This window comes from Eptatretus burgeri, chromosome 1, assembly GCF_056783735.1.
Source record: "Eptatretus burgeri isolate ZD-2024b chromosome 1, Ebu_testis_v1, whole genome shotgun sequence".
In the NCBI taxonomy this organism is placed as follows: Eukaryota; Metazoa; Chordata; class Myxini; order Myxiniformes; family Myxinidae; genus Eptatretus; species Eptatretus burgeri.
In genome coordinates this window covers 29414548-29440478 of record NC_140961.1, presented here as the reverse complement: position 1 = coordinate 29440478, position 25931 = coordinate 29414548, and the positions used below count along the sequence as shown (strand labels likewise).

General features: G+C 52.0%; 1 protein-coding gene across 2 annotated transcripts in view; it reads left to right on the top strand.

Annotated features, from left to right (window-relative positions):
* LOC147034141 (polycomb group RING finger protein 6-like) overlaps positions 1–22870 on the top strand; it is a 60081-nt gene extending 37211 nt beyond the window's left edge. For both annotated transcript variants that reach the window (XM_085877178.1, XM_085877188.1), the window contains exons 9-10: positions 21587–21667; positions 21803–22870. In XM_085877178.1, coding sequence (XP_085733304.1) covers positions 21587–21667; positions 21803–21868 — 147 coding nt within the window. In that variant the 3' untranslated portion in view covers positions 21869–22870. The remainder of the gene's footprint in view (positions 1–21586; positions 21668–21802) is intronic.
* The last annotated feature ends 3061 nt before the right edge of the window (positions 22871–25931 follow it).

Genomic DNA, 25931 nt, shown 5'->3' with positions numbered 1-25931 from the left:
TGTCGCCGTCTCCGTCTCCATTCCACCCACGCACACCTGCGTGTTACGACGCACACAGTCCACTCCATCAAACTCACACCGGGAGACGCGGCTGCGTGCTCCCGCATGCCGACCGACATCTCCCTCTCATACCGCTCTCTCACACACACGGTCTCCCTGGCACACAGCGACCTTGCACACGGCCGTTCACTCACGCGTGCGGGGGCACTCACCCGCGGTGCCTCACTCGCACTCCGTGCCTCATCCACACACGCGGGGGCACTCACCCGCGGTACCTCACTCATACACACGGCGACACTCACACACGCGGTCTCTTCCACACACGGTGCCTCACCCACACACGCGGGGGCACTAACCCGCGGTGCCTCACTCACACTCCGTGCCTCACCCACACACGCGGGGTTACTCACCCGCGGTGCCTCACTCATACAGGCCGTTTCACTCACACCCACGGCCTCTTCCACACACGGTGCCTCATCCACACATGGCGTGCTGGGAAGCACGTACTCCGGCACCATCGCCACCACACCACTCACACACGGGGTCGCTTCCACACACGGTGCCGCACTCACACCTTGCACCATACACACAGGGACAACCACACTGGGGATTTGTGTCCCCACAAGGGTCTCCGGGGCCTCTACACCCCCCAAGCTCTCCGAGCACCCGTTCACAGCACTCGCCTCCTCAACCTCGCAAAGCACGACCGAACTCACCTGGTCGTGACTCGCCTCAAGGGGGCATACTCCCTCCCCTCGTTCCTGGAGGAGGCCATCCAGGTGCTCGCACTGGGTCTCCACCCAGTCCGCCAGCTCACCCCCATTATCCTCCACTACCTCTGTGTGTGTGTGTGCGTCACTTACCCCGTCTTCCTCGTGTAGTCTTTCCTCTATTTTTTCTATCTCCCGTGTCTCTCCCAACTCTTCATTCTTTACCTCCCTTGTCTCAACTATTATTTCCTTTGTCACGGCCTTCATGCCCGCCTGCAGGCATCGGCCCATATTCTGCGTCTCACCCCGGAACTTTTTCATTTCTTCCTTCATGTTTGCTTCCATTCCGTTTATTTGCTTGTTCATTTCGTTTTTCATTTCATTTGTATTTGTATCCATCTTTTCGTTCATGTGTTGTGTATTCGCATCCATCGTCATTTTCACTTCATTCATTTGCTTGTTCATGTCTTTCATTTCGTTTTTTATTTCATTTGTCATTGCCGCCAGCATGGCGCATAGCTGGGCCACGTCGGGTGCGCTTGAGTGAGCCGTTTCGGCAGGGGTTGGGGAAGGGTCTTGGTGGAGAGGGGGGGGGAGGTGTCATACACTGCGGCCGCTGCCGCACCCACCTCGGGCCCTGGGTTCAGTTGGGCGAGTCCGTGTTCCTGCACGGGCATTCCATCCTGGGCCATGGACTCTACATTACTACACATATACATTTCTAATACCCCCGGCTCCCGCTCGCCTTGAGACGCCATCTTGCTTCTCGTGAAGGGTTAATTTCGCTCGCTCGTAATTTGGAGGGAATCGGGGGTCGCTCCTCTCACCCCTGGACCGATTCCCGTGAATTTAGCCGGAGACAGGAGAGCCCGTTTTCCTGTTCTCCGATACCAGTGCCGAGAGGAGGGCGATGAATTTGAATTTGTATCGCACGACCTGACACCAGTGTTGCCGTCTTCGCGCCCGCCGGCGTGCTGACGGCCACGTAACTCGAATCGCGGCACGTCGCCCACCGGACGGACAATCCAGTCGTGACCCTCTCGGACTAACGCCGGGAACCAGTCACGGGTGGACCTTTCGGTCTCACCGCGATCGAGCCAATCAGCCCCCGCGTGGGATAGGGTTGCTCGCCAAATTCGACCTACCTAAGTACCCACGCGGAGGGTAGACCGGGCGATCGCACCTCGCCGCAGGTCGACTTCGGACACGGGCCACTTAAGCGACCCGTTCCGTACTATCAGAATAACCGAGCGGTGTTATCGTCGACCTCGACGGTTCGATTAATTATCGGGCGTATTCAGCCCACTACCAACCCTTTACGTGAAGCAAGATGGGGATTCAATGGGAGAAAAGACGAAGCGAAGCGGGACACAGTTCAACAATAAAAGCACATTTATTCGCGGCACACGGGAAGCACACAAATACAATTCCACCAAATGCACACAAAAAAAAGAAAACACAATTCCATTTACACAAAAAGCAAATATAAAAGTGAAAACACAGTGCAGAGCTTATACCGACTACCGAGCACACGGCAACACTTATACAATTCTACTTCACAGACGGCGCCGACAACACATACCCAAAACCAAGGAAAGAATACCCTCAAGAATGAGGCGGGCCTGAGGCCGAGACCGGGTCGCGCCTACCCGTCTGGTGATGAGACGCGGAGCGGCGATGGCCCCTCACTCCGCGGGCCTCGCGGACAGTGTCAGGCAGGGGGTGGGAAAAGGGGCCCCCTTGGTCGCACTATCTCAGCACGGGGGGAAACAGGAGGGGGTTGCTGATGCTCGGGGTATAGAGGATCTTTATTATCCCTGGTGTGCGTCTCCACCTCGGCCAGGTCGCGCTGCCGGCCTCCCTCGGGCGTGCAGCTCCCGGCACCGACGCGAGCACCCCCTCGTCTGCCTTCGCCGCTGCCGCCTCTCCGCCTCTGGACTCTCCACCCTGGACTCTTCTTTGGGCTCTCCTCGTTCGACTCTCTTCAGCTTCTCCAGCTACTGCAGGCTTCGGGCTCCAGACTTCCACACCGCTCTGACTGACGAACACGGTCCTTTTATCCCCCCGTAGCTTCGCCATTGACCCCCTCCCTTTGACCTTTCACCTCGCTCCCCATTGGCCCGAGAAAAAGTGGGCGTGAAGGCTTTTTGATCCACAAATTTGCATATATCGATCGTTCTGGAGGCGGGGCCAAATCGCCCCTCGCTCACCGATTGGACGGCAAAAAGTGGGCGTGTGTCGTTTTTGATCCGTTTTTGAAGCACAAAATCCGTGATTTTGTACACGCTGTTCAACGTGCGCCCTGCACGAGTCCAACACCGGTACCCACAGCGGGGCAAGAACGGTGGCGATGCTACGGTTGCGAGGTGTGACGTGAAGGTCGTGGCGGTTGTGGTGAAGCGGTGTTGTGGTTGGTGGTTGATGTTGTGGTTGTGGTGGTAATCATGGCGGTTGGTCCAAAATAAAGATAGTAAAAGAAAAACGGCTATCCTGAAGAGTCGCAGCACGTATAAATGACATGTATTCCCACTAGACAATGGGTTTGGGCCTAACTACACATATACTTGCCGAGATACCTCACCTATGGGACCTGAATGGTGGTTTGCGAATTTGGTAACCACAACAATATATATATATATATATATATATATATATATATATATATATATATATATATATATATATATATATATATATATATATATATATATATATTTATATATATATATATATATATATATATATATATATATATATATATATATATATATATTGTTACGGCTGTGGAAATTCGCATTACACCATGAAGGGCCCGTTGGTGAGATATCTCGAAGTACATGTGTAGTTAGCCCCAAATCCGTTGTCTCGAGGGAATTTATGTGATTCATTCGGGCTGCGACGCTTTGAGTTGGGTGTTTTTCTGTTCTATCTTTATTTTGAACCAACCACGTCTCAACCGCCATCACACAACAACCACCAACCACAACGCCGCTTCACAACAACCACAACCACACCTGCCTCTCAACAACCCCGCCATCCTCACCACTCCGCCAGCAACCGTCAACATCTCCATGAACACAAAAGGGAACAACAACAACTCCCACCCCGATTTCTCTGGTAAACAAGAATGACGGTTGGAACTCAACTCCCGCCCCGATTTCTCTGGTGGAATGTTCCCCCCCTCCCCCGCGTGCTGCGAAGGGAGGGGCGGGGTGCCGGGGAAATAAAAGGGCGCACGGAGGCGCCGCTAGGGGGAGGTCAGTGTCAGTCGGCGGTTCATGGTCTTCTGCCCCTCTGGGTCTTGGAGAAGCGGTCCGTAGAGCGACCCGCTCGTTGGAGCTTGCAGTCGGTGGAGAGTCCAGACGTTGCGGAGGGGACGCGGACTGGAGGCGCCGCTCTGCCAGCTGTGTCGCGCGGACCTACGCGTTCGTACAAGGAGCGCCGGAGAGAGCTCGCCCACCATCGCACCGCGAGGGTGCAGGTAACCTGCAACGGTCTCGTGGGACTCGTTCGGTCTGCTAAGTCCCACGCCATAAAGGCCCACGGGCCCCGTCTGCCCCCTTGTCTATGAGGGTGGCTTCTTTCCTTTGCTTTTGAGTAAATGTGTGTTGGCGCCGTCTGTAAAGTAGAACTGTATAAGTGTTGCCGTGTGTACGCGTATCCGGTTTAACTCTTGCTTTCGCTTTATATGTGCGTTTTGGTTATTGTGGCTGTATATACGTGCTTTCCGTGTGCCGCGGAATAAATGTGCATTGTGTTGAACTGTTTTCCCGTTTCGCTTCGTCTCCTTCCTTTTAATTGACCCTCCATCCTGCTTCACGTAAAGGGTTCGTAGTGGGCTTAATGCGCCCGATAATTAATCGGAACCGTCGAGGCCGACGAAAACACCGCTCGGTTATCACTGTAGAACGGACCGCTTAAGCGGTTCGTATCCGGAGTCGGCCTGTGACGTGGTGCGATCGCCCGGTCGACCATTTGTGCAGGTACTTGGGTAGATCGAATTTGGCGAGCAACCCTATCCTGCGCGGGTGGGCAATTGGCACGATCGTGGTGAGGTTAAACCCCCACCCGTGACTAGCTCCCGGCGTTGGTCCGAGAGGGTCACGACTGAATTGTCCGTCCGGTGGACGACGCAGTCGCGATTCGAGTGACGTGGCCGTCCGCACGTCGGCGGGCGCGAATTCGCAACAATATATATATATATATATATATATATATATATATATATATATATATATATATATGTATGTATGTATGTATGTATGTATGTATGTATGTATGTATATATAATATTATATATGTCTGTATGATCGTACCTCGCCGCAGGTCGACTCCGGACACGAACCGCTTTAGCGGTCAGTCCCGTGCTCCAGTGATAACCGAGCGGTGTTATCGTCGGCCTCGACCGTTCCGATTAATTACCGGGCGTATTAAGCCTACTACGAACCCTTTACGTGAAGCAGGATGGAGGGTCAATAAAGAAAAGACGAAGCGAAACGGGAAAACAGTTCACGCAAAGCACATTTATTTCCCGGCACACGGAAAGCACACACATACAGCCAAACAGTCAAAATGCACATATAGCAACAAAAACAAAAGCAACAACAACGCAAAGTTACTACCGACTACGCGCACACACGGCAACACTTATACAGTTCTACTTTACAGACGGCGCCAACACACATTTACTCAAAAGCAAAGGAAAAAAGCCACCCTCATAGACAAGGGGGCAGACGGGCCTGTAGGCCAATATGCACGCGTGACTTGAAGGAGCCGCCAGGCCCGCGAGACCGAGGGGGTCCTACCCGCGTCCTCGTGACGCGTTGGCAGACGAGCCGCAGATGTGGCTGTGCCCCGACTCCGTGCTCCTTGGCGGGTTTCGTTGGCATGACGTTTGGATTGGGGTGGGAACGGGGCCCCCTTTTGCACTATCTCAGCGCGGGGGAAAGGGGAATTGTTGATGCCCTGGGGGAGGAGAATGGCTGGCTGGCTTGGGTCCCGCGACGCGACCTCGTCGCCGACCGCCGTCCTTCTCGCCTCGGACCCGAGCTCTTTTGCCTCTTCCCGCAACTCTTCTCAGCCGACTCCAGAACCCAACTCTTTGCCACTCCGATGACTTCGCCACCCGACTCCACTCACTCTCCACCCGACTCGACTCTCTGCCACACCGATGACTCGACTCACTCTCCACCTGACTCGACTGACTTCATTCGCCTTGCACTCACCTTCTTATAGGCCGGCAGGAGCAGTTAATATGCAAATATCCGGATCAGGATGACCTCGGGGGCGGAGCCACGCTCGCCCATTGGTCGGAGGAAAGGGGTCGTGAATCTCCCCTGATCCGAGAATTTCCAGATATCGATTTCACACAGACTCGCCTGGAGGCGGGGCCAAGCCGCTCCGCGCTTGCTAATTGGACGGAGGGGGAGTGGGCGTGTAGCGTTCTTGATCCGAATTCTCCCTCGGAAAGGCCGCTATTTGCACTCGCGGCTCGGTGCGTTCGGCACCAATCGCCGAACGGGCCCGAGACAGCCCGACGCTCAGTGTTCACAGGTGGTGCGGGAATGGCCGTAGAAGGAGAGAGGCAAAGGTGGTGGAGGGTTTTCCGTGGTGGTTTGATGGTTATGGTGACGTTTGGGAATGGCGGTGATGCGATGATGTGGGATTGAGTTGTGAAGGTAAAGGTCGTGGCTGTTGGCGTTGTTGTTGTTGTCTGAGGGTTGGAGCATGGTTGTAGTTGGTGATGATGGATGGCGTGGTGGTTCAGGTGGTTGTTGTGTCATGGCAGTTGAGACGTGGTTGGTTCAGAATAAAGATAGGACAGAAAAAATGGCTATCTCAAAGCGTCGCAGCCCGGATGAATCACATAAATTCCATCTATACAACGGGTTTGGGGCTAACTACACATGTACTTTGAGATATCTCACCTACGGGCCCTGAATGGTGGTTTGCGAATTTCCACAGCCGTAACACTACCCCCTCCCCTTTTTACAGACTCGTCCCGAGTCGTCAAATTCTCGTGTGCCATCATGTGTAGTTCTCCCCTAGTACGTTTTACCTTCGGATCCCTGAGTGCGACATTCATGGTATTCGTGTCCCCAAAATAAATAACCTTAGGGCTGAGTAACTAACTAAACAAACCCACTCATACGGACGACTTAAATAAAATTGCCGGCGCTAGACAGACATGCCGGGGCGCACTCATATTTACAGTACATCTTAACACCTTAACCTTATAAATTTTACACTAAACCATGGCCCAGGATCAATGGACTCTGCAGGGAGCAAAACAAAAGTCAAAAGAAAACCGGTGCACGTGCCGCCACTGCAGTCCTGTGTTGTAGCTGCCAACAGGACAGTTCTTGCAGCTTGCAAACTGTTGCGACAATCCTGGCGCACATGGCAATGAACAAGGGGGGGGCAAAGCAAAATTGAACGGGGGGAAAAGGTAGATGAGAGCAGTGGGCATGGCATGGCAAAGGCAGCAGGCAACCACAGCCTGCAGAACAAGGCCGTTGCAGGCAAACACTGCCGGCAGACGAACTGGCCGGCACAGGCCTTGAAGAACAGCAGCTGCAGACGATACGACCGGCACAGGCCTTGCAGCAAAACAACACCTGCCGATGAAGTGGGCTGGCCTTTGCCTTGCAGTGGAGGGAGTGCGGTGGTGCTGGCCACTCGGAAGGCAGGCTCGGACCTGCCCTACGGTCTCCCTCCCAACCTATTGCCTTTGCCTGTCACTGTCCATACCCACTCCCTTAATTTGTCAAAACCAATTTAGCCCCAACTTATTTTTTGTTGTTTTTATTTTTACTTCCCCACTATAAATCGTCCCCTAACCCCCTTTACTATCCTTGTTCGGCTAACCTATCTCGTCACCTACCCTACTCCCAACCCCTACGTTCCCTTCCTGGAGGGGAATGAGGGTGAGCTAGCGTCATGTGCCGAGGCCCAACGAAGCCTCAGGATGGCCTCCCCAGACTTCAGCGATCCAACCCAAAGTGGATCCAGCGGCCCACAACAAAAGCGAAGGGATGGATGGTGCGGAGGAGTACACTTCCTATCTACCCTATCCATTAACCTTTAAACTACCCCGGGGCTTTCAAAAAACGCCTCTCGCTTAAGCTATCGGTTCTAACAACCAAGATTCCCGTCGCCTGTGTTGGTGTCCTCACAATTTCGGGCCTCGTCCCCAAATTTTCTTCCCGTGCCCTCACACGGTCTCATGGCTGGGACGCGTGACTCCCCTTGGCAGGCACGACCCTCTGACGATGGCACCCCCGGGCACTACACTGCCTCCGAGCCTACCAGCTCCCTAAACACCGGGGAGTGCCCCCCATGGCAACTCCCCTGAAACGCTCACGTGGCATAGCAGGCTGGCTTCCCGGGCCCCTTTTCGAGGGTCACCCGTGCCCACAACACTGCCCACGCGGCTAACGGCGCCCCTGGCCCCCGCATCATGCGGGCGCACCCATGCCTACTACGCTATCCCGGCCCCCCATGGGCCCTTGGCCTACTACGGCCGACTAGCCCGGTGCCCTGGGTACCCACTCAGCGATACTTGCCTTTCGCAGCCACGCTCCCAGCCTGTCAACAGGGCTCCTGCACCCCTCCAAAACAGGTTCGAGCCTTCACTCCCACCAACAGCAAAACGACCTCCATTTTTCAATTTAACTTACCCCCTAACTCACTCTACACTGACCCCGGGGTCCCTTGGGCGGGAGTCTCTCCTCCCCCCAATCACTCCGCACCATGCGTTCCACATTTGCTCCAAACACACAGACCCGCTGGCCTCACTCACTCAACATGTCACAACTCTTCAACTCGCACACATCGCCGAACTCTGCCATCCTGCTCACTACTTCCCCTAACTCACTCGTGCTCCCACGTCGTCCCTTAAACTACAGCACGTTCCATTTAACACTACATAGCTAAGCTACGTCCCCACTACACATCCAAAGTCTGTCACTGTGTTCCAAAAATCATTTTATTTCCCAACCTAAATCTCATCTAAATCCCTCTACCTAATCCATTCCACGGGCCCCATGAGGACTTACCTCTGCCCCATGAAGCCAGTCGAGCTAAGCTAACCCTTCCCCCTAGCTAGTGTCATCCTGTGCCCGAGCAGGGGGGGTCTTCCACCCTTTGCCTGGGAATCCTGTTCACCCGAAAGCGAGGCTTGCTTTTAAAAAAAAAATTTTTTTTTTTACATGCGAAGCACCAGCGTGGCAACTCGCAACTTGCGCACCAGCGTGGCAACTCGCAACCTGCGCACCAGCGTGGCAATTCACAGCCGCGCACCTTTGGCGTGACGTCATGGCAGCTGTTCGCATCCCTCGTCCCTCTTGGACGGTACCATCCGGCAGGGATTCACCCTCCTGCCGGATTCCAACCACACACGCAGACATGACGTCACCCAGCGCATAAAAAAGCCCCACGTCTCGAGGGGTTCCCCACGCGAACACATGTGCCCTGCCCGTTTGGAGCTTAACACACCCGCCCGCGTGGAGAACCCGTCCGGTCCAAATCCGAAATCCTTTGTCTGTCCGCGGGATCGGCAACATCCACCGCTGGCGTTTCCGGACCAGGCTTCACTCCCGCAAACGAGCACGTGGCGGCCTCGTGCGTTGCATAGCACGGACCACGCGCTCGCCGCTGGGTGAACCCGGCACGGTCCCCGAAATAGCTATGGCCGCTATTCGGCCCTTGTCTCTCTGTCGCCGTCTCCGTCGCCATTCAATCCACACACACCTGCGTGTTACGACGCTCACACTCCACTCCATCACATTCACACCGGGAGATGCGGCTGCGTGCTCCCGCATGCCGACCGTCATCTCCCTCACATACCGCTCTCTCACACACACCGTCTCCCTTGCATGGACCCTTTCACTCACACGGCGTGACACTCACACGCGGTGCCTCATCCACACACGGCGTGCTGGGAAGCACGCCCTTCGGCACACTTGCCACCACACCACTCACACACGAGGGCGCACTCACACCTTGCACCACATACACCGGGACAACCACACTGGGGATTCGTGTCCCCACAAGGGGTTCCGGGGCCTCTGTACCCCCCAAGCTCGGCGTGCACCCCTTCGCAGCACTCCTCCCCTCAACTCCGCTTGGCACGACCGAACCCACCTGGTCGTAAACCGCTTCAAGGGGGCATACTCCCTCCCCTCGTTCCTGGAGGAGGCCATCCAGCTGCCCGCACCGGGTCTCTAACCAGTTCGCCAGCTCCACCTCATCGTCCTCCACTAACTCTGTGTGTGTGTGTGTGTGTGTGTGTGTGTGTGTGTGTGTGTGTGTGTGTGTGTGTGTGTGTGTGTGTGTGTGTGTGTGTGTGTGTGTGTGTGTGTGTGTGTGTGTGTGTGTGTGTGTGTGTGTGTGTGCTCGTCACTAACCCCGTCTTCATCGTGTAATCTCTCCTTTACCGTTTCTACCTCCCGTGTCTCTGTTATTTCCGTCTCTTCCCTTATCTCCCTTGTCTCCACTATTTTTATTTCCTTTGTCATCACCTCGTGTCTCGTCTCACACGTTTCGGTCACCCCATTTAATTTTTCCCTCTGTGTCACTGTCACGCTTCTCGCCCAACACGTCCCCCGAATTATTTTGCCCTCACCCGCCTCCATTGTGGGCCTGACAACCGTTGCACTCCCTCCCAGCTCGTTCGCTCCCACACGTGGCATCGCCATTTTGAGCTCCACTGCTATTGCATTCATGCCCGCCTGCAGGCTTCGGCCCATGTTCTGCGTCTCACCCCGCATTTCTTTCATTTTGTTTGTGTTTGTTACCATTTGTTTGTTCACTCCATCTATTTTGCTGTTTATGTTTACATTCATTGCCGCCAGCATGGCGCATAGCTGGGCCATGTCGGGTGTGCTCAGCTGAGCCGATTCGGCCAGGATCGGGGGGTTTTGGCGGAGAGGGGGAGGGGAGGTGTCATCCACCGCGGCCGCTGCCGCACCCATTTCGGGTTCTGGGTTCAGTTGGGGAAATTCATCCTGTATCTCAAGCATTTCCTGCACGGGGATCTCATCCTGGACCATGGATTCTACCAATTCTACATCCATCTCTAATACCCCCGGCTCCTGCTCGCCTTGAGACTCCATCTTATTTCTCGTAAGGGGTTAATTTAAATTGCTCGTAATTTGGAGGGAATCGGGGGTCGCTCCTCTCACCCCTGGACCGATTCCCCGTGAATTTAGCTTGGAGGCGGGAGGGATTCGAATCCCACTCCCGGACACCAGTGTTGCGAGGAGGGGGATGGGTTCGTGTCCCACGACCTGACAGCAGTGTTGCGAATTCGTGCCCGCCGGCGTGCAGACGGCCGCGTCACTCGAATCGTGACCGCGTCACCCACCGGACGGACAATTCAGTTGTGACCCTCCGGGAACTATCGCCCGGAGCCAGTCACGGGTGGGCCTTTCGACCTCACCACAATCGTGCCAATCGGCCGCCCGCGTAGGATAGGGTTGTTCGCCAAACTCGACCTACCTAAGTACCCACGCGGATGGTAAACCGGGCGATCTTACCTCGCCGCAGGTCGACTCCGGACACGAGCCGCTTAAGCGGTCCGTTCCGTGCTACAGTGATAACCGAGCGGTGTTATCGTCGGCCTCGACGGTTCCGATTAATTACCGGGCGTATTAAGTACTTCACCTTTGAACCTCGGCTCGATCTGCCCCTCCTCCCTCCCGGCACGCGGGGGGGGGAGGGGGGAGGGGAACTCCCAGGCGTTATTTGGATTTCTCTTTTCGGAGCACTTTGTTCTTTGGTGTTTTTAAGTATCCATTGCGTTGGTTGGCAGAGATGTTATTTGATGGTGGTGTCCGTTGTCCGTTGTCTGTTTGGATGTTGGCGGTTTGTGGAGAAGGTGGTTGTGGTTGTTGAAGTAGTGGTGTGGTTGTTGAAGTTGTGGCGTGGTTGTTGAGAGGCGGTTGTGGTGGTTGGAATGCGGTTGTGGAGATGTGGTGGTTGTTGAGATGGTTGATGCGAGCGATGTTTTCGTTGTGGAGAGGTTTGATGAGATGTTGAGGAGCTCACGAGGAGATGTGGTGGTTGGTGTTGTGGAGATGTGGTGGTTGAAAGGCAGTTGGTCCAAAATAACGACAGCAAAAGAAAAATACTACCTCAAAGATCACAGCCCTGTTACACCAACAAAACCCTTAGACATCGGTGGGGAAATCTATCTGAACACAGACTTATCGACATAACTGATCTAAGGACCAATATGGTGCTCTGCGAATTTCCACAACCGTAACAGTATATGTATATGTATATATGTATATGTATATGTATATATGTATATGTATATATGTATATATGTATATATATATATATATATATATATATATATATATTGTTGCGGTCTTCGCGCCCGCCGGCGTGCGACGGCCACGTAACTCGAATCGCGGCACGTCGCCCACCGGACGGACAATCCAGTCGTGACCCTCTCGGACTAACGCCGGGAACCAGTCACGGGTGGACCTTTCGGTCTCACCGCGATCGAGCCAATCAGCCCCCGCGTGGGATAGGGTTGCTCGCCAAATTCGAACTACCTAAGTACCCACGCGGAGGGTAGACCGGGCGATCGCACCTCGCCGCAGGTCGACTTCGGACACGGGCCACTTAAGCGACCCGTTCCGTACTATCAGAATAACCGAGCGGTGTTATCGTCGACCTCGACGGTTCGATTAATTATCGGGCGTATTCAGCCCACTACCAACCCTTTACGTGAAGCAAGATGGGGTTCAATGGGGAAAAGACGAAGCGAAGCGGGAGAACAGTTCAACAATAAAGCACATTTATTCGCGACGAACGGAAAGCACACAAATACAATTCCACCAAATGCACACAAAAAAGAAAACACAATTCCATTTACACAAAAAGCAAACATAAAAGTGAAAACACAGTGCAGAGCTAATTCCGACTACCGAGCACACGGCAACACTTATACAATTCTACTTCACAGACGGCGCCGACAACACATACCCAAAACCAAGGAAAAGAAATACCCTCAAGAATGAGGTAGGCCTGGGGCCGAGACCTGGTCGGGCCTACCCGTCTGGTGATGAGACGCGCAGCGGCGATGGCCCCGCAACCCGCGGGCCTCGTGGACAGTGCCTGGCTGGGGGTGGGAACGGGGCCCCCTTGGTCGCACTATCTCAGCGGGGGGGGGAAACAGGAGGGGGTTGCTGATGCTCGGGGTATAGAGGATCTTTATTATGTGCGACGAGCGTCTCCACCTCGGCCAGGTCGCGCTGCCGGCCTCCCTCGGGCGCGCAGCTCCTTGCACGACGCGAGCACCCTTCGTCCGACTCGCCGCCTCTCCACAGCTCGTCCCCTCCGTTCCGACTTCAACGCACACGACGAGCAGCTCCACCGCCCGCGAAGTCTTGACTCTCTGTTCCGACTCCTTCGCCTCGTTCCGACCTTTACTACTTCGCTCCGACTTTTACGACTCCTTTGACTGACGAACACCGTCCTTTTATCCCCCCGTAACTTCGCCTTTGACCCCCTCCCTTTGACCTTTCAACTCGCTCCCCATTGGCCCGAGAAAAAGTGGGCGTGAAGGCTTTTTGATCCACAAATTTGCATATATCGATCGCCCTGGGGGCGGGGCCAATTCGCCCCTCGCTCACCGATTGGACGGCAAAAAGTGGGCGTGTGTCGTTTTGGATCCGTTTTTGAAGCAGAAAATCCGTGATTTTGTACACGCTGTTCAACGTGCGCCCTACACGAGTCCAGCATCGGTGCCCATGAGTGGCGCGAGATGACGGTGATGCGATGGTGGCGAGTTGCGACGGTAAAGGTCATGGCGGTTGTGGTGAAGCGGCGTTGTGGTTGGTGGTTGTTGTTGTGGTTGTGATGGTGGCGATTGGTCCAAAATAAAGATAGTAAAAGAAAAACGGCTATCCTGAAGAGTCGCAGCACGTATAAATGACATGTATTCCCACTAGACAACGGGTTTGGGCCTAACTACACATGCACTTACCGAGATACCTCACCTAAGGGACCTGAATGGTGGTTTGCGAATCTGGTAACCACAACACTACCCCCTTCCCTTTTTACAGACTCGTCCCGAGTCGTCAAATTTTCGTGTGCCATCATGTGTAGTTTTCCCCTAGTACATTTTACCTACGGATCCCTGAGTGCGACATTCATGGTATTCGTGTCCCCAAAATAAATAACCTAAGGGCTGCGTAACTATCTAAACAAACTCACTCACACGGACGACTTAAATAAAATTGCCGGCGCTAGACAGACATGCCGGGGGTGCACTCATATGTACAGTACATCTTAACCTTAACTTACAAATTTTACACTAAACCATGGCCCAGGATCATCGAACTCTGCAAAAAGAAAGCAGTTCGCAGGGAGCCAGGCTGCCCACATGCAGTCTCTGGCTCAAACAATGCAGGTGACAGGGAACGTGGCTGGCTGCTCACACGCAGTCCAAGGCCTTCCCTTTTGAACTGAACGCAGTGAACCACAACGGTGCATGGGCTGCACAAACGCAGTCTCCGTGCCAGCTCAAGTGGCACACGCAATGAGCACAACGAATGGATGCATGAGCGGTTTGAACTGAATGCAGTGAACCACAACGGTGCATGGGCTGCACAAACGCAGTCTCCGTGCCAGCTCAAGTGGCACACGCAATGAGCACAACGAATGGATGCATGGACACAAACACGGTGCACGGGCCGCCACTGCAGGCCCGTGTTGTAGCTGCCAACGGGGCAGTTCTCGCAGCTTGCAAACTGTTGCTTTTACGATCCTGGCGCACATGTCAATGAACAGGGGGGGGGGGGCAAAGCAAAATTGAACGGGGCTGGTGAACATGGGCAGTGGGCATGGCATGGCAAAGGCAGCAGGCAAACACAGCCCGCAGAAGAAGGCCGCTGCAGGCAAACACAGCCGGCAGATGAACTGGCCGGCACAGGCCTTGCAGTAACACAGCCAGCAGATGAAGCTGGCCAGCTTTTGCCGTCAGTGGAAGTTGGTGGAGGGAGTGCGGTGGTGCTGGCCACTTGGAAGGCGGGCTCGGACCTACCTACCTGTCTCCCTCCCAACCTATCGCCTTTGCCTGTCACTGTACATACCCACTCCCTTAATTTGTCAAACCCCAATTTAGCCCCGACTTATTTTTTTATTGTTTTTATTTTTACTTCCCCACTATAAATCGTCCCCTAACCCCCTTTATCGTCCTTGTTCGGCTAACCTATTCTGTCACCTAGCCTACTCCCAACCCCTACGTTCCCTTCCCGGAGGGGAATAAGGGAGAGCTAACGTCCTGTGTCGAGGCCCAACTCAAGCCTCAGAATGGCCTCCCCAGAGTTCGGCGATCTATAACCAAAGTGGGTCCAGCAGCCCACAACGACAGCGAGGGGATGGATGGTGCGGAGGGGTACATCTCCTAATCTACCCTAACCATTTAACTGTTAAACTACCCCGGGGCTTTCAACAAGCGCCTCTCGCTTAAACTATTGGTTCTAACAACCCAGATTCCCGTCGCCTGTGTTGGTGTCCTCACAATTTCGGGCCTCGCCCCCAATTTTCTCTCCGTGCCCTCACACGGTCTCCTGGCTGGGACACGTGGCTCCCTTTGGCAGGCACGACCCTCTGCCGATTCTCCCGCTATGGCACCCCCGGGCACTACACTGCCTCCGAGCCTACCAGCTCCCTAACACCGGGGAGTGCCCCCCATGGCACCTCCCCTGAAACGCACACGTGGCAGGCCGGCCTCCCGGGCCCCTTTCCGAGGGTCACCCGTGCCCACTGCACTGCCCACGCGGCTAATGGCGCCCGGGCCCCCGCACCAAGCAGGCGCACCCGTGCCCACTACTCTATCCCGGCCCCATGGGCCCTGGCCTACCGCGGCCGACCTAGCCTGGTGCCCGGGGTACCCACTCAGCGATACTCACCTTCGCAGCCACGCTCCCAAGCCCGTCAACAGGGCTCCCTGCACCCTCCAAATGGGTCTCGAGCCTACTTTCCCACCAACAACAAAACGACCTCCATTTTTCAATTTGACTAACCCAGCTAACTCACTCTACACTGACCCCCGGGGTCCCTTAGGCGGAGTCACTCCTCCCCAATCACTCATCGCACCATGCATTCCCCATTCACTCCATACACACAGACCCGCTGGCCTCACTCACTCACCATGTACTCACCTCACAACTCTCCTACTCTTCAACACACACACCGCTGAACTCTGCCATCCTTCTAACTACATCCCCTAACTAACTCGTGCTCCCACGTCGTCCCTTACACTAAAGCACGTTCCATTTAACACTACGTAGCTAAGCTACGTCCCCACTACACATCCAAAGTCTGTCACTGTCTTCAAATAATTCATTTTATTTCCCAACCTAAATCTGACTACAATCCCTCTACCTAATCCATTCCACGGACTCCATGAGGACTTACCCCTGCCCCATGAAGTCGGTCTAACTAAGCTAACCCTTCCCCCTAACTAGTTTCCATCCTGTGCCCAGGGTAAGGGGGTCTTCCACCCCTTTCCCAGGAATCCTGTACACCCGAAAGTGAGGCTTGCTTTTTCTTTTTTTTTTTTTCCATGCGCAGCACCTGCGCGGCAACTCGCGCTCTTTGCACCTTGCAACTGCCCGTGACGTCATGCAGCTGCACGTGTTCCTCGTCCCTCCTTGGACGGGACCATCCGGCAGAGATACCCCTCCTGCCGGATTCCAACCCCACGTGCAGCCATGACGTCACCGTGCGCATATAAAAAAAAACACAAGCCACACGTCTCGAGGGGTTCCCCACGCGAACACATGTGCTTTGCCCGTTGGAGCTTAACACACACGATCGCGTGGAGAACCCGTCCGGTCCAAATCCATTTACCTGCCTAAACTTTGTCCGTCCGCGGGATCGGCAAATCCACCGCGTGCGTTTCCGGACCGGGACTTCACTCTCGCAAGCGAGCACGTGGCGGTCTCGTGCGTTGCACAGCACGAACCGCGTGCTCACTGCTGGGTGAACCCGGCACGGTCCTCGAAACAACTACAGCCGCTACTCGGCTTTCTCTCCTCTGTCGCCGTCTCCGTCGCCATTCCACACACGCATACCTGCGTGTCACGACGCACACAGTCCACACCATCACATTCACACCGGAAGACGCGGCTGCGTGCTCCCGCATGCCAACCGACATCTCCCTCTCATACCGCTCTCTCACACACACGGTCTCCCTGGCACACAGCGACCTTGCACACGGCCGGCCGTCCACTCACGCGTGCCTCACTACTCACACAAACCATACTACTCACACGTGGTGCTCCATTCACTCGCGCGGGGGCACTCACCCGCGGTGCCTCACCCACACACGCGAGGGCACTCAACCGCTGTGCCTCATCCACACACCGTGCCTCATCCACACACGGTTCCTCACCCACACACGCGGGGGCACTAACCCGCGGTGCCTCATCCATACAGGCCGTTTCACTCACACACACGGCCTCTTCCACACACGGTGCCCCATCCACACCCGGCGTGCTGGGAAGCACGCACTCTGGCACCATCGCCACCACACCACTCACACACGGGGTCGCTTCCACACACGGGGACGCACTCACACCTTGCACCACACACACAGGGACAACCACACTGGGGATTCGTGTCCCCACAAGGGTCTCCGGGGCCTCTATACCCCCAAGCTCTCCGTGCACCCGTCCACAGCACTCCTCCTCTCAACCTCGCAAAGCACGACCGAACTCACCTGGTCGTGACTCACCTCAAGGGGGCATACTCCCTCCCCTCGTTCCTGGAGGAGGCCATCCAGGTGCTCGCACCGGGTCCCTGCACGCTCCGCGAGCTCACCCCCATTATCCTCCACTACCTCCGTGTGTGTGTGCGCGTCACTTACCCCGTCTTCCTCGTGTAGTCTTTCCTCTATTTTTTCTATCTCCCGTGTCTCTGCCAACTCTTCACCCTTTACCTCCCTTGTCTCAACTATTATTTCCTTTGTCACGGCCTTCATGCCCGCCTGCAGGCACTGCCCCATGTTCTGCGTTTCACCCCGCAGCTTTTTCGTTTCTTCCTTCATTTGCTTGTTCATGCCTTTCATTTCGTTTATAAATTCAGTTGTGTTTGCATCCATCTTCGTTTTTACTTCGTCCATTTGCTTGTTCATGTTCGCAATCATCTTCGCTGTCGTTTCCGCATACATTTTTGCCAGCATGGTGTATAGCTGGGTCATGTCGGGTGCGCTTGGGTGAGCCGTTTCGGCAGGGGTCGGGGAAGGGTTTTGGTGGAGAGGGGGGGGGGGAGGTGTCATACACCGCGGCCGCTGCCGCACCCACCTCAGGTTCTGGGTTCAGTTGGGCGAGTCCGTGTTCCTGCACAATCAACATTTCCTGCTCGGGGATTCCATCCTGGACCATGGATTCTACATTACTACACATACATTTCTAATACCCCCCGGCTCCCGCTCGCCTTGAGACGCCATCTTGCTTCTCGTGAAGGGTTAATTTGTTCGCTCGTAATTTGGAGGGAATCGGGGGTTGCTTCTCTCACCCCTGGACCGATTCCCGTGAATTTCGCTGGAGACAGGAGAGCCTGTTGTCCCGCTCTCCAATACCAGTGCCGCGAGGAGGGCGATGAATTTGCATCCCACTCCTGACACCAGTGTTGCGGTCTTCGCGCCCGCCGGCGTGCGACGGCCACGTAACTCGAATCGCGGCACGTCGCCCACCGGACGGACAATCCAGTCGTGACCCTCTCGGACTAACGCCGGGAACCAGTCACGGGGGGACCTTTCGGTCTCACCGCGATCGAGCCAATCAGCCCCCGCGTGGGATAGGGTTGCTCGCCAAATTCGAACTACCTAAGTACCCACGCGGAGGGTAGACCGGGCGATCGCACCTCGCCGCAGGTCGACATCGGACACGGGCCACTTAAGCGACCCGTTCCGTACTATCAGAATAACCGAGCGGTGTTATCGTCGACCTCGACGGTTCGATTAATTATCGGGCGTATTCAGCCCACTACCAACCCTTTACGTGAAGCAAGATGGGGGTTCAATGGGGAAAAAGACGAAGCGAAGCGGGAGAACAGTTCAACAATAAAGCACATTTATTCGCGACGAACGGAAAGCACACAAATACAATTCCACCAAATGCACACAAAAGAAAACACAATTCCATTTACACAAAAAGCAAACATAAAAGTGAAAACACAGTGCAGAGCTAATTCCGACTACCGAGCACACGGCAACACTTATACAATTCTACTTCACAGACGGCGCCGACAACACATACCCAAAACCAAGGAAAAGAAATACCCTCAAGAATGAGGTAGGCCTGGGGCCGAGACCTGGTCGGGCCTACCCGTCTGGTGATGAGACGCGGAGCGGCGAGGGCCCCGCAACCCGCGGGCCTCGTGGACAGTGCCTGGCTGGGGGTGGGAACGGGGCCCCCTTGGTCGCACTATCTCAGCGCGGGGGGAAACAGGAGGGGGTTGCTGATGCTCGGGGTATAGAGGATCTTTATTATGTGCGACGAGCGTCTCCACCTCGGCCAGGTCGCGCTGCCGGCCTCCCTCGGGCGCGCAGCTCCTTGCACGACGCGAGCACCCTTCGTCCGACTCGCCGCCTCTCCACAGCTCGTCCCCTCCGTTCCGACTTCAACGCACACGACGAGCAGCTCCACCGCCCGCGAAGTCTTGACTCTCTGTTCCGACTCCTTCGCCTCGTTCCGACCTTTACTACTTCGCTCCGACTTTTACGACTCCTTTGACTGACGAACACCGTCCTTTTATCCCCCCGTAACTTCGCCTTTGACCCCCTCCCTTTGACCTTTCAACTCGCTCCCATTGGCCCGAGAAAAAGTGGGCGGAAGGCTTTTTGATCCACAAATTTGCATATATCGATCGCCCTGGGGGCGGCGCCAATTCGCCACTCGCTCACCGATTGGACGGCAAAAAGTGGGCGTGTGTCGTTTGGATCCGTTTTTGAAGCAGAAAATCCGTGATTTTGTACACGCTGTTCAACGTGCGCCCTACACGAGTCCAGCATCGGTGCCCATGAGTGGCGCGAGATGACGGTGATGCGATGGTGGCGAGTTGCGACGGTAAAGGTCATGGCGGTTGTGGTGAAGCGGCGTTGTGGTTGGTGGTTGTTGTTGTGGTTGTGATGGTGGCGATTGGTCCAAAATAAAGATAGTAAAAGAAAAACGGCTATCCTGAAGAGTCGCAGCACGTATAAATGACATGTATTCCCACTAGACAACGGGTTTGGGCCTAACTACACATGCACTTACCGAGATACCTCACCTAAGGGACCTGAATGGTGGTTTGCGAATCTGGTAACCACAACAATATGTATATATTAATTTTTTTTTTTTTTTTTTTTTTTAATATGACCTTAAAAATCTTTTTATTTCAGTTCAATTTCTACTTGAACACTGGAGAACACAAATCACCTCTTTTGACACTTTCAACACCCTTCAGTTTGAAAGTACTTGGACAAAATATTACGTCATCATAACCAATCAAATTTGCTTCTCGTAGACCATGTCCTTGTTTCTCAAGACTACGTGGGAAAATGTTCTTTGAACTGTTCTTTTGAAAGGTTTTAATTTTGCTTCCATAATTTTAAGATGGACCTCACTACAACATATATTTTCTATCATAACAATTAGAGGCCCAGAGGCTTTACGGTGCTCTGGGACGTATCACGACTCGTGAAACGTTTCGAGGATAGAACCAGGTTCCGTTGGTAATTGGTATTGTTTTTCTGTTTGTTTGGTTGGTTTTTTTTTTCTGATATCTATATTGGTGGGCTCACACCGGTATAAAAATAAATAATTTGTTCAAGCAGGTTCCAAAAATACATAATGATCCATTGCATATTCATATATGACGGACACAACACCGACACGTAATTTTTCAAAGTGTTCCCACATGGTGCCCCCCCCCCCCATGATGAGAATGGTTATTTTACTTCCAACTTCAACTTGTATTAAAAATGATTTTGTTTTAAAGCGAGATCAGTATTGGTGATTGACGCAGACCGGTATCAATATTGCGGATCGCCGTGTCAGTAATCGGCACAGGCTTTCTAAAGCACACCTGATTCATATAAATAACCAATTGGCAATTGCTTTGCAACCAGCCACAACGGCAAAGAAAAAGGCGATTGTTTGTATAGTGCACGGGTGCTGAGGGTGAAAAATGAAACCCTACACTTACTTCCTGGTATGTCTGACATGTTCCACTGTTGCAGGTACAGCCGGGTCCATGAAAGCTTTTTAAATTGTGCACCATATTTAAAGATTGTAAAAACCTTTCTTTGATTGTCGGTGATATCCTGATTTAAAAAAAAAAAATCTTTATTTATTTATTTATTTATTTCGGTCTACCGGTATATTGATATGAAAAATTTTACCGATATAACTGGGATATTGATATATCGCCGGACCCAAGATAGATCTAATCCTGCATGGGTCCCACTCCAACATAGTATCCTCACCTGAAGGTGGCAGGAATTTCTTATCAAGTTCCTGGTGATAATTTGCCTCGTTTTCGTGAAAGACAGAGGGACTTTAACAACCAGCGCTGGCAGTCGAGCTGAACGGCATTCAGACGGGCAACGGTCCCACACGTGTCCACATAAAACCTCAGGCTGACCCGCTTATAGCTGGGCCGTGATTGAACCAAGGTTAAACAGCTCAGAGGCAAGTGTGCAAACCTTTTGGCTATGCTGGTGGCCCTTTGTCATAGTTTGTCATGACATTTCCTCAACCGATGATTTACTGTGGAGTGAGTACCTTGTGATAGGACAGACTATAATGCTGTTTCATTGTGGAGTTTTGCAGGTTTTATATCTGTATTTGATCTCCCATCCTGAGCAGGTGATAATCTCCTGTGGAGATCGTGTCTTGGAGCAGGATTGTACTCTAAACTGCCTGCAGTGTTCCAGCAGCATGACACAGGTGTTTTTGACTCCTTTCCCGTTGCTATACATTGCTTCTTTTTTTATTTTTTTTCTCCGATGCCGAGGCGACAAGCTAAACTACAGTGCGTTGCTTTCTCCGAGGTTTACACCGTGATCGTTCTCTGCTCCGCAGGGTGAATTGCTCTTGCTGCATTACTGCCTTTCTTCCTCGCAGTACAAATGCGAAGATTCAAAATGAAAGCACGGATCAAACAGACCATACATACCTTCCCTTCCACGTGACCGGCTCTCCAGGCTTTCCGACTTTGCATGCATATGTTGCTCACTTGGAAAAAACAAACAAAAAATGAAAAGTAAGCTAAACTAAATACCAATATATGTCTACGTAATTGAAGTTTGAGAGCACGCATTCCGATGCCACGACGGAATTCACACTCGTTGAAATGGATGAGGAAGAAGATGAATATCGCCGGATGCCATATTTTGCCTTTGCCAAGAATGTCCCGTCCTGGAGTTGTTGAGCGAGTCGAGGGACATCGCAGGAGAAGAGTTTTACGGCTGTGCAGCAACTCGATTTATTCCATAGCTGCTGCTATAAAACTCACATCAGGGTACGCTACTGAATTTCACTCGACTAGCCAATTAAGCGATGTAGCTTCAATGCACTTTTTCAAAGAGGGTTGGGATTGGGTAGATGGTGTAAATAATGTACACATAGAAACGAAATTATGCATCTTGCTTCAAATTCTTCCATGAGCCTTGAAGAATGCACTGTACATGTACTTTGGGCATCTTTTTATCCATGAGGGCCTTCGAAAAACACTTCTCTGTGGATGTAGCAACTAATTAATGAGTCGAAGCTTTCTGCATGTTTTATTTCCCTGACCGATCCATCGTCTGCTTCTGCGTCAGGGGAGGGGTTTGGGTTTTAATCGTTCTGAATGGAGATTAATTCTCTCCAAAGACAATGCTAGAGTTATATTTCTGTTATTCTATATGTTTTCACGAACTCGTGTTTAACATGAGCTTTTTGGACGATTGTAAATACTGTATTTGATGTGGGAATGTGTTTTAATGAGCATAGCATGTCTTGTTTTGTTCTGAAGGCCGGACATAGTTATTATTCATGTCATCCGCTGCCTCGAGTGTTTGACCCAATGAGGCGTTTCGCATTCGCGGTTTGCGAGAAAAATGATGCTTTATGGTCCTGTCCATTAAAGCTGTTGGATCTTCATTTTAATGAAGCTTTTTGTGATTATGTAGGTCTAGTTAAGCCTCACAGTTTCAATGACAATTTAGTTTTTAGGAACTTGGTCTTTCTTTTGGGCGTGTACCCTAATTAGGTGGATTTAGAACCATCGTTAGGAAGGGTTGCTTGGATGCAACATCGCTGCTGTGAAGGCCATCTTATGGAAGCCCTGATGCCAGTTGTAAAGTAAAACTCGGAACTGAAATGAACTTCATTTAACAAACTTGTATCGACAAGATGATGGGGCTGGCAGAATGTCCTCGAAATATGCACACTCTCCTCTAAGCTGTCTATAAACCCAAAATCTCGACCCAGCCATAAATGCCATCCCGGTGTTTCTCAGGCAGAGTGATTCATCAATGTATGTGCCGTCCCTCTGATGGACGTTAAACGAGGCGTCCCTTCTGCCAGCATTTGTTGGTGGACGTTAAAGATCCCACAGTGTCCTTTGCAAAGAAGAAGCAAGCTATGGCCGCCGCCACCCTGAAACAAATTACGAATCCTACCCAGACTACTTCGTTGAGCTTCAGGCCTGGCCTTGAAAGACGGGTGAAAAACCAACCCACAAGAATGTGGGAATAATTGTGGCTTTTAAAGTAAGAAGACGATCAACAAGATGGTGAAAAGGTCGTGAGCACACTTGCCCTTGAGTTGTCTAGTCTGCAGAACCATATAGCGTCTGGTTGGTGCGTTCTAATCGTGGGCAGGGTGTTGCATCACAAAGTGTGCCATCCTTCGGATGGACGTGAAGCTGAGTTGTCCTTCTGCTATCAAGGGTTGGTGACGGTTAAGGATCCCATGGTGGCAGTATCGGCGAGTTATCACCACCAACCCAAACAAGTTACAAAATTCCGACCCTGACTTACAGGAGGCACTGCAGTAGCAGTACAGCCACATCGCCCAGAGTCCCAGCAATGATGTAACCAGCAGCCGCATGCTGCACACAAATCTGATAAACTTCAGGTGTTGCGAGCGGTATCCTGTCATTACTTGAATGAATGTCAGGGTGAAACTCCGCATAGCTAGTTCATGGAAACAGTTTTTCCGTTCGATTTGTCTTTTTTTAACTTTATTTTAAGTTAATGACTGCAAGATGTGCATTTTGTGAAATTTTAATAATTTACAAGGAAACTTGGACACTGGAGGAGGCAATTTAGAGTGGTGGAGCAGGTGCAGAGGCAAGAAAGTACAGCACAGTACTTATTATTTGTTATTGGACTCTCAAGCTGACAGGTGGGAAGCCCATTGTTCTTAGGATTATTAAGCCTCCCCCCTATACTTGTAGGATAGGGGGGAGGCTTATACTTGTTATAGAGTTTGTTCCTCCAGTTATTGGCCCCAATTTTTAATGGTACCCCAGAGTTTCTTAGACCCCGAGGAGTACGAAACCACCATTTTTGGCTTATTTTTCTCTTTTTTTTTTTTTCTGCACGCCAAATAAGTCCAGAGGTGTGTTCAGTTACTGAGCAGCTAGTTATCGCTTGCCAAGCCGAGCTGTTAGATTCCTTAACTATTTCGAATGGAGTACTTGCTTGAGTGCTTAAGCCATTTGGTGAACACTCTGCAATAAACTTTGTAACTGAACGCACTCCAGATTCATTACATCCATTGTGCCCTCCTATCCCTTCATCTACCGTCTACCCAATTACTAACTGCCTCGTTTAAACATCACTTCCCGTCTTTAGTTTTAATTTATCGAAATGCTTCCTGATCTGAATTGACGTCTCCAACAACTGCATTTGAACTAACTGACCTATTGCTCATCTTGTTTCATGACTCACTTAAAAAAGTGTATCATTTATTTGACTTGTAAGTTGTTCAAATATCGAGCCAATCAGGTCGAAGCCTGGTGTTGGTGTGGCTGGCTTAAGATCTTAGGGTCTTGAGTTGAGTTGGGACATTGAATTAACACCAGGCAGGTTGACAGCCTCCCATCTACCATCCTTCCAAGGTCGGTGCAATGAGTACGAGCATGCTGGTAACAAGGGCTATTGAATCAGCGGTACAGCCACAACCCCAGAAAATGATGCAGCCAAGCAACCACAGGCTGCATATAAATAAATAGCCAATCGAATAGTAATTGTCGAATTTCATATATGACCTTGACCTTTTGACCCAATTATTGGTTAATCTCATAATGAAATGTTTTTTAAAAAAAAATTGATGACAAAAACTCAAATGGTAAAAAAACGTTATGACCTGGACGCGCATTTGCACACACACAAACACACACACGGCAAGTTGAAGGTGAAAAAAGGGGTTGGCAGGAATCCAAAGTGGGTTATTTCCACCACCGAAGGTGAGGGAGGTTTTGTTTTCACCTCCTCTTTCTGTTTGTGTACACGATATCTCAAAAAGTTGTGGACTGATCCGGATGAAACTTGGTGGACGTGTTTGGTGTGTGGCAAGGAAGAACTGATTCAATTCTGGTGAAGATCTGGATCCGAGAGTTATTTAATTTTTAAATGATTCTTCACCATTGAGAGGGCCAAAGATGATATGGTGCTGTATGGCATGATATTTAAAACATGTATTGGGCCCGATATGTTCTCGTGGATCAGGTATTATTTGGTGAAGGGACGCGCTCTCCCGAGTGCCCTTGTGGTTTATTTATTTATTCCATTGGTTTGAATGATCATTACTGTGGTTTTATATAATATCATGTAATTTATTTTACTTTTTTTTCTCAATCTTGAAGCGCCCAACCCCACCCACCCTACGACGATGGCGGTGAAACGGTGGCACATTCATCGGTGGTTTTACTTTTTTTTTCTCTGTCTATCTTCTGTTGCGGTGAAACGGTGGTACATTCATCGGTGGTTTTATTTTTTTCCTCTCTATCTTGAAACGCCCAACCCCACCCACCCTGTGAAAACTGTTGCGATGAAACGGTGGCACATTCATCGGTGGTTTTATTTTTTTCCTCTCTCTATCTTCTGTTGCGGTGAAACGGTGGCACATTCATCGGTGGTTTTATTTTTTTCTCTCTATCTTGAAACGCCCAACCCCACCCACCCTGCGACAACTGTTGCGGCGAAACGGTGGCACATTC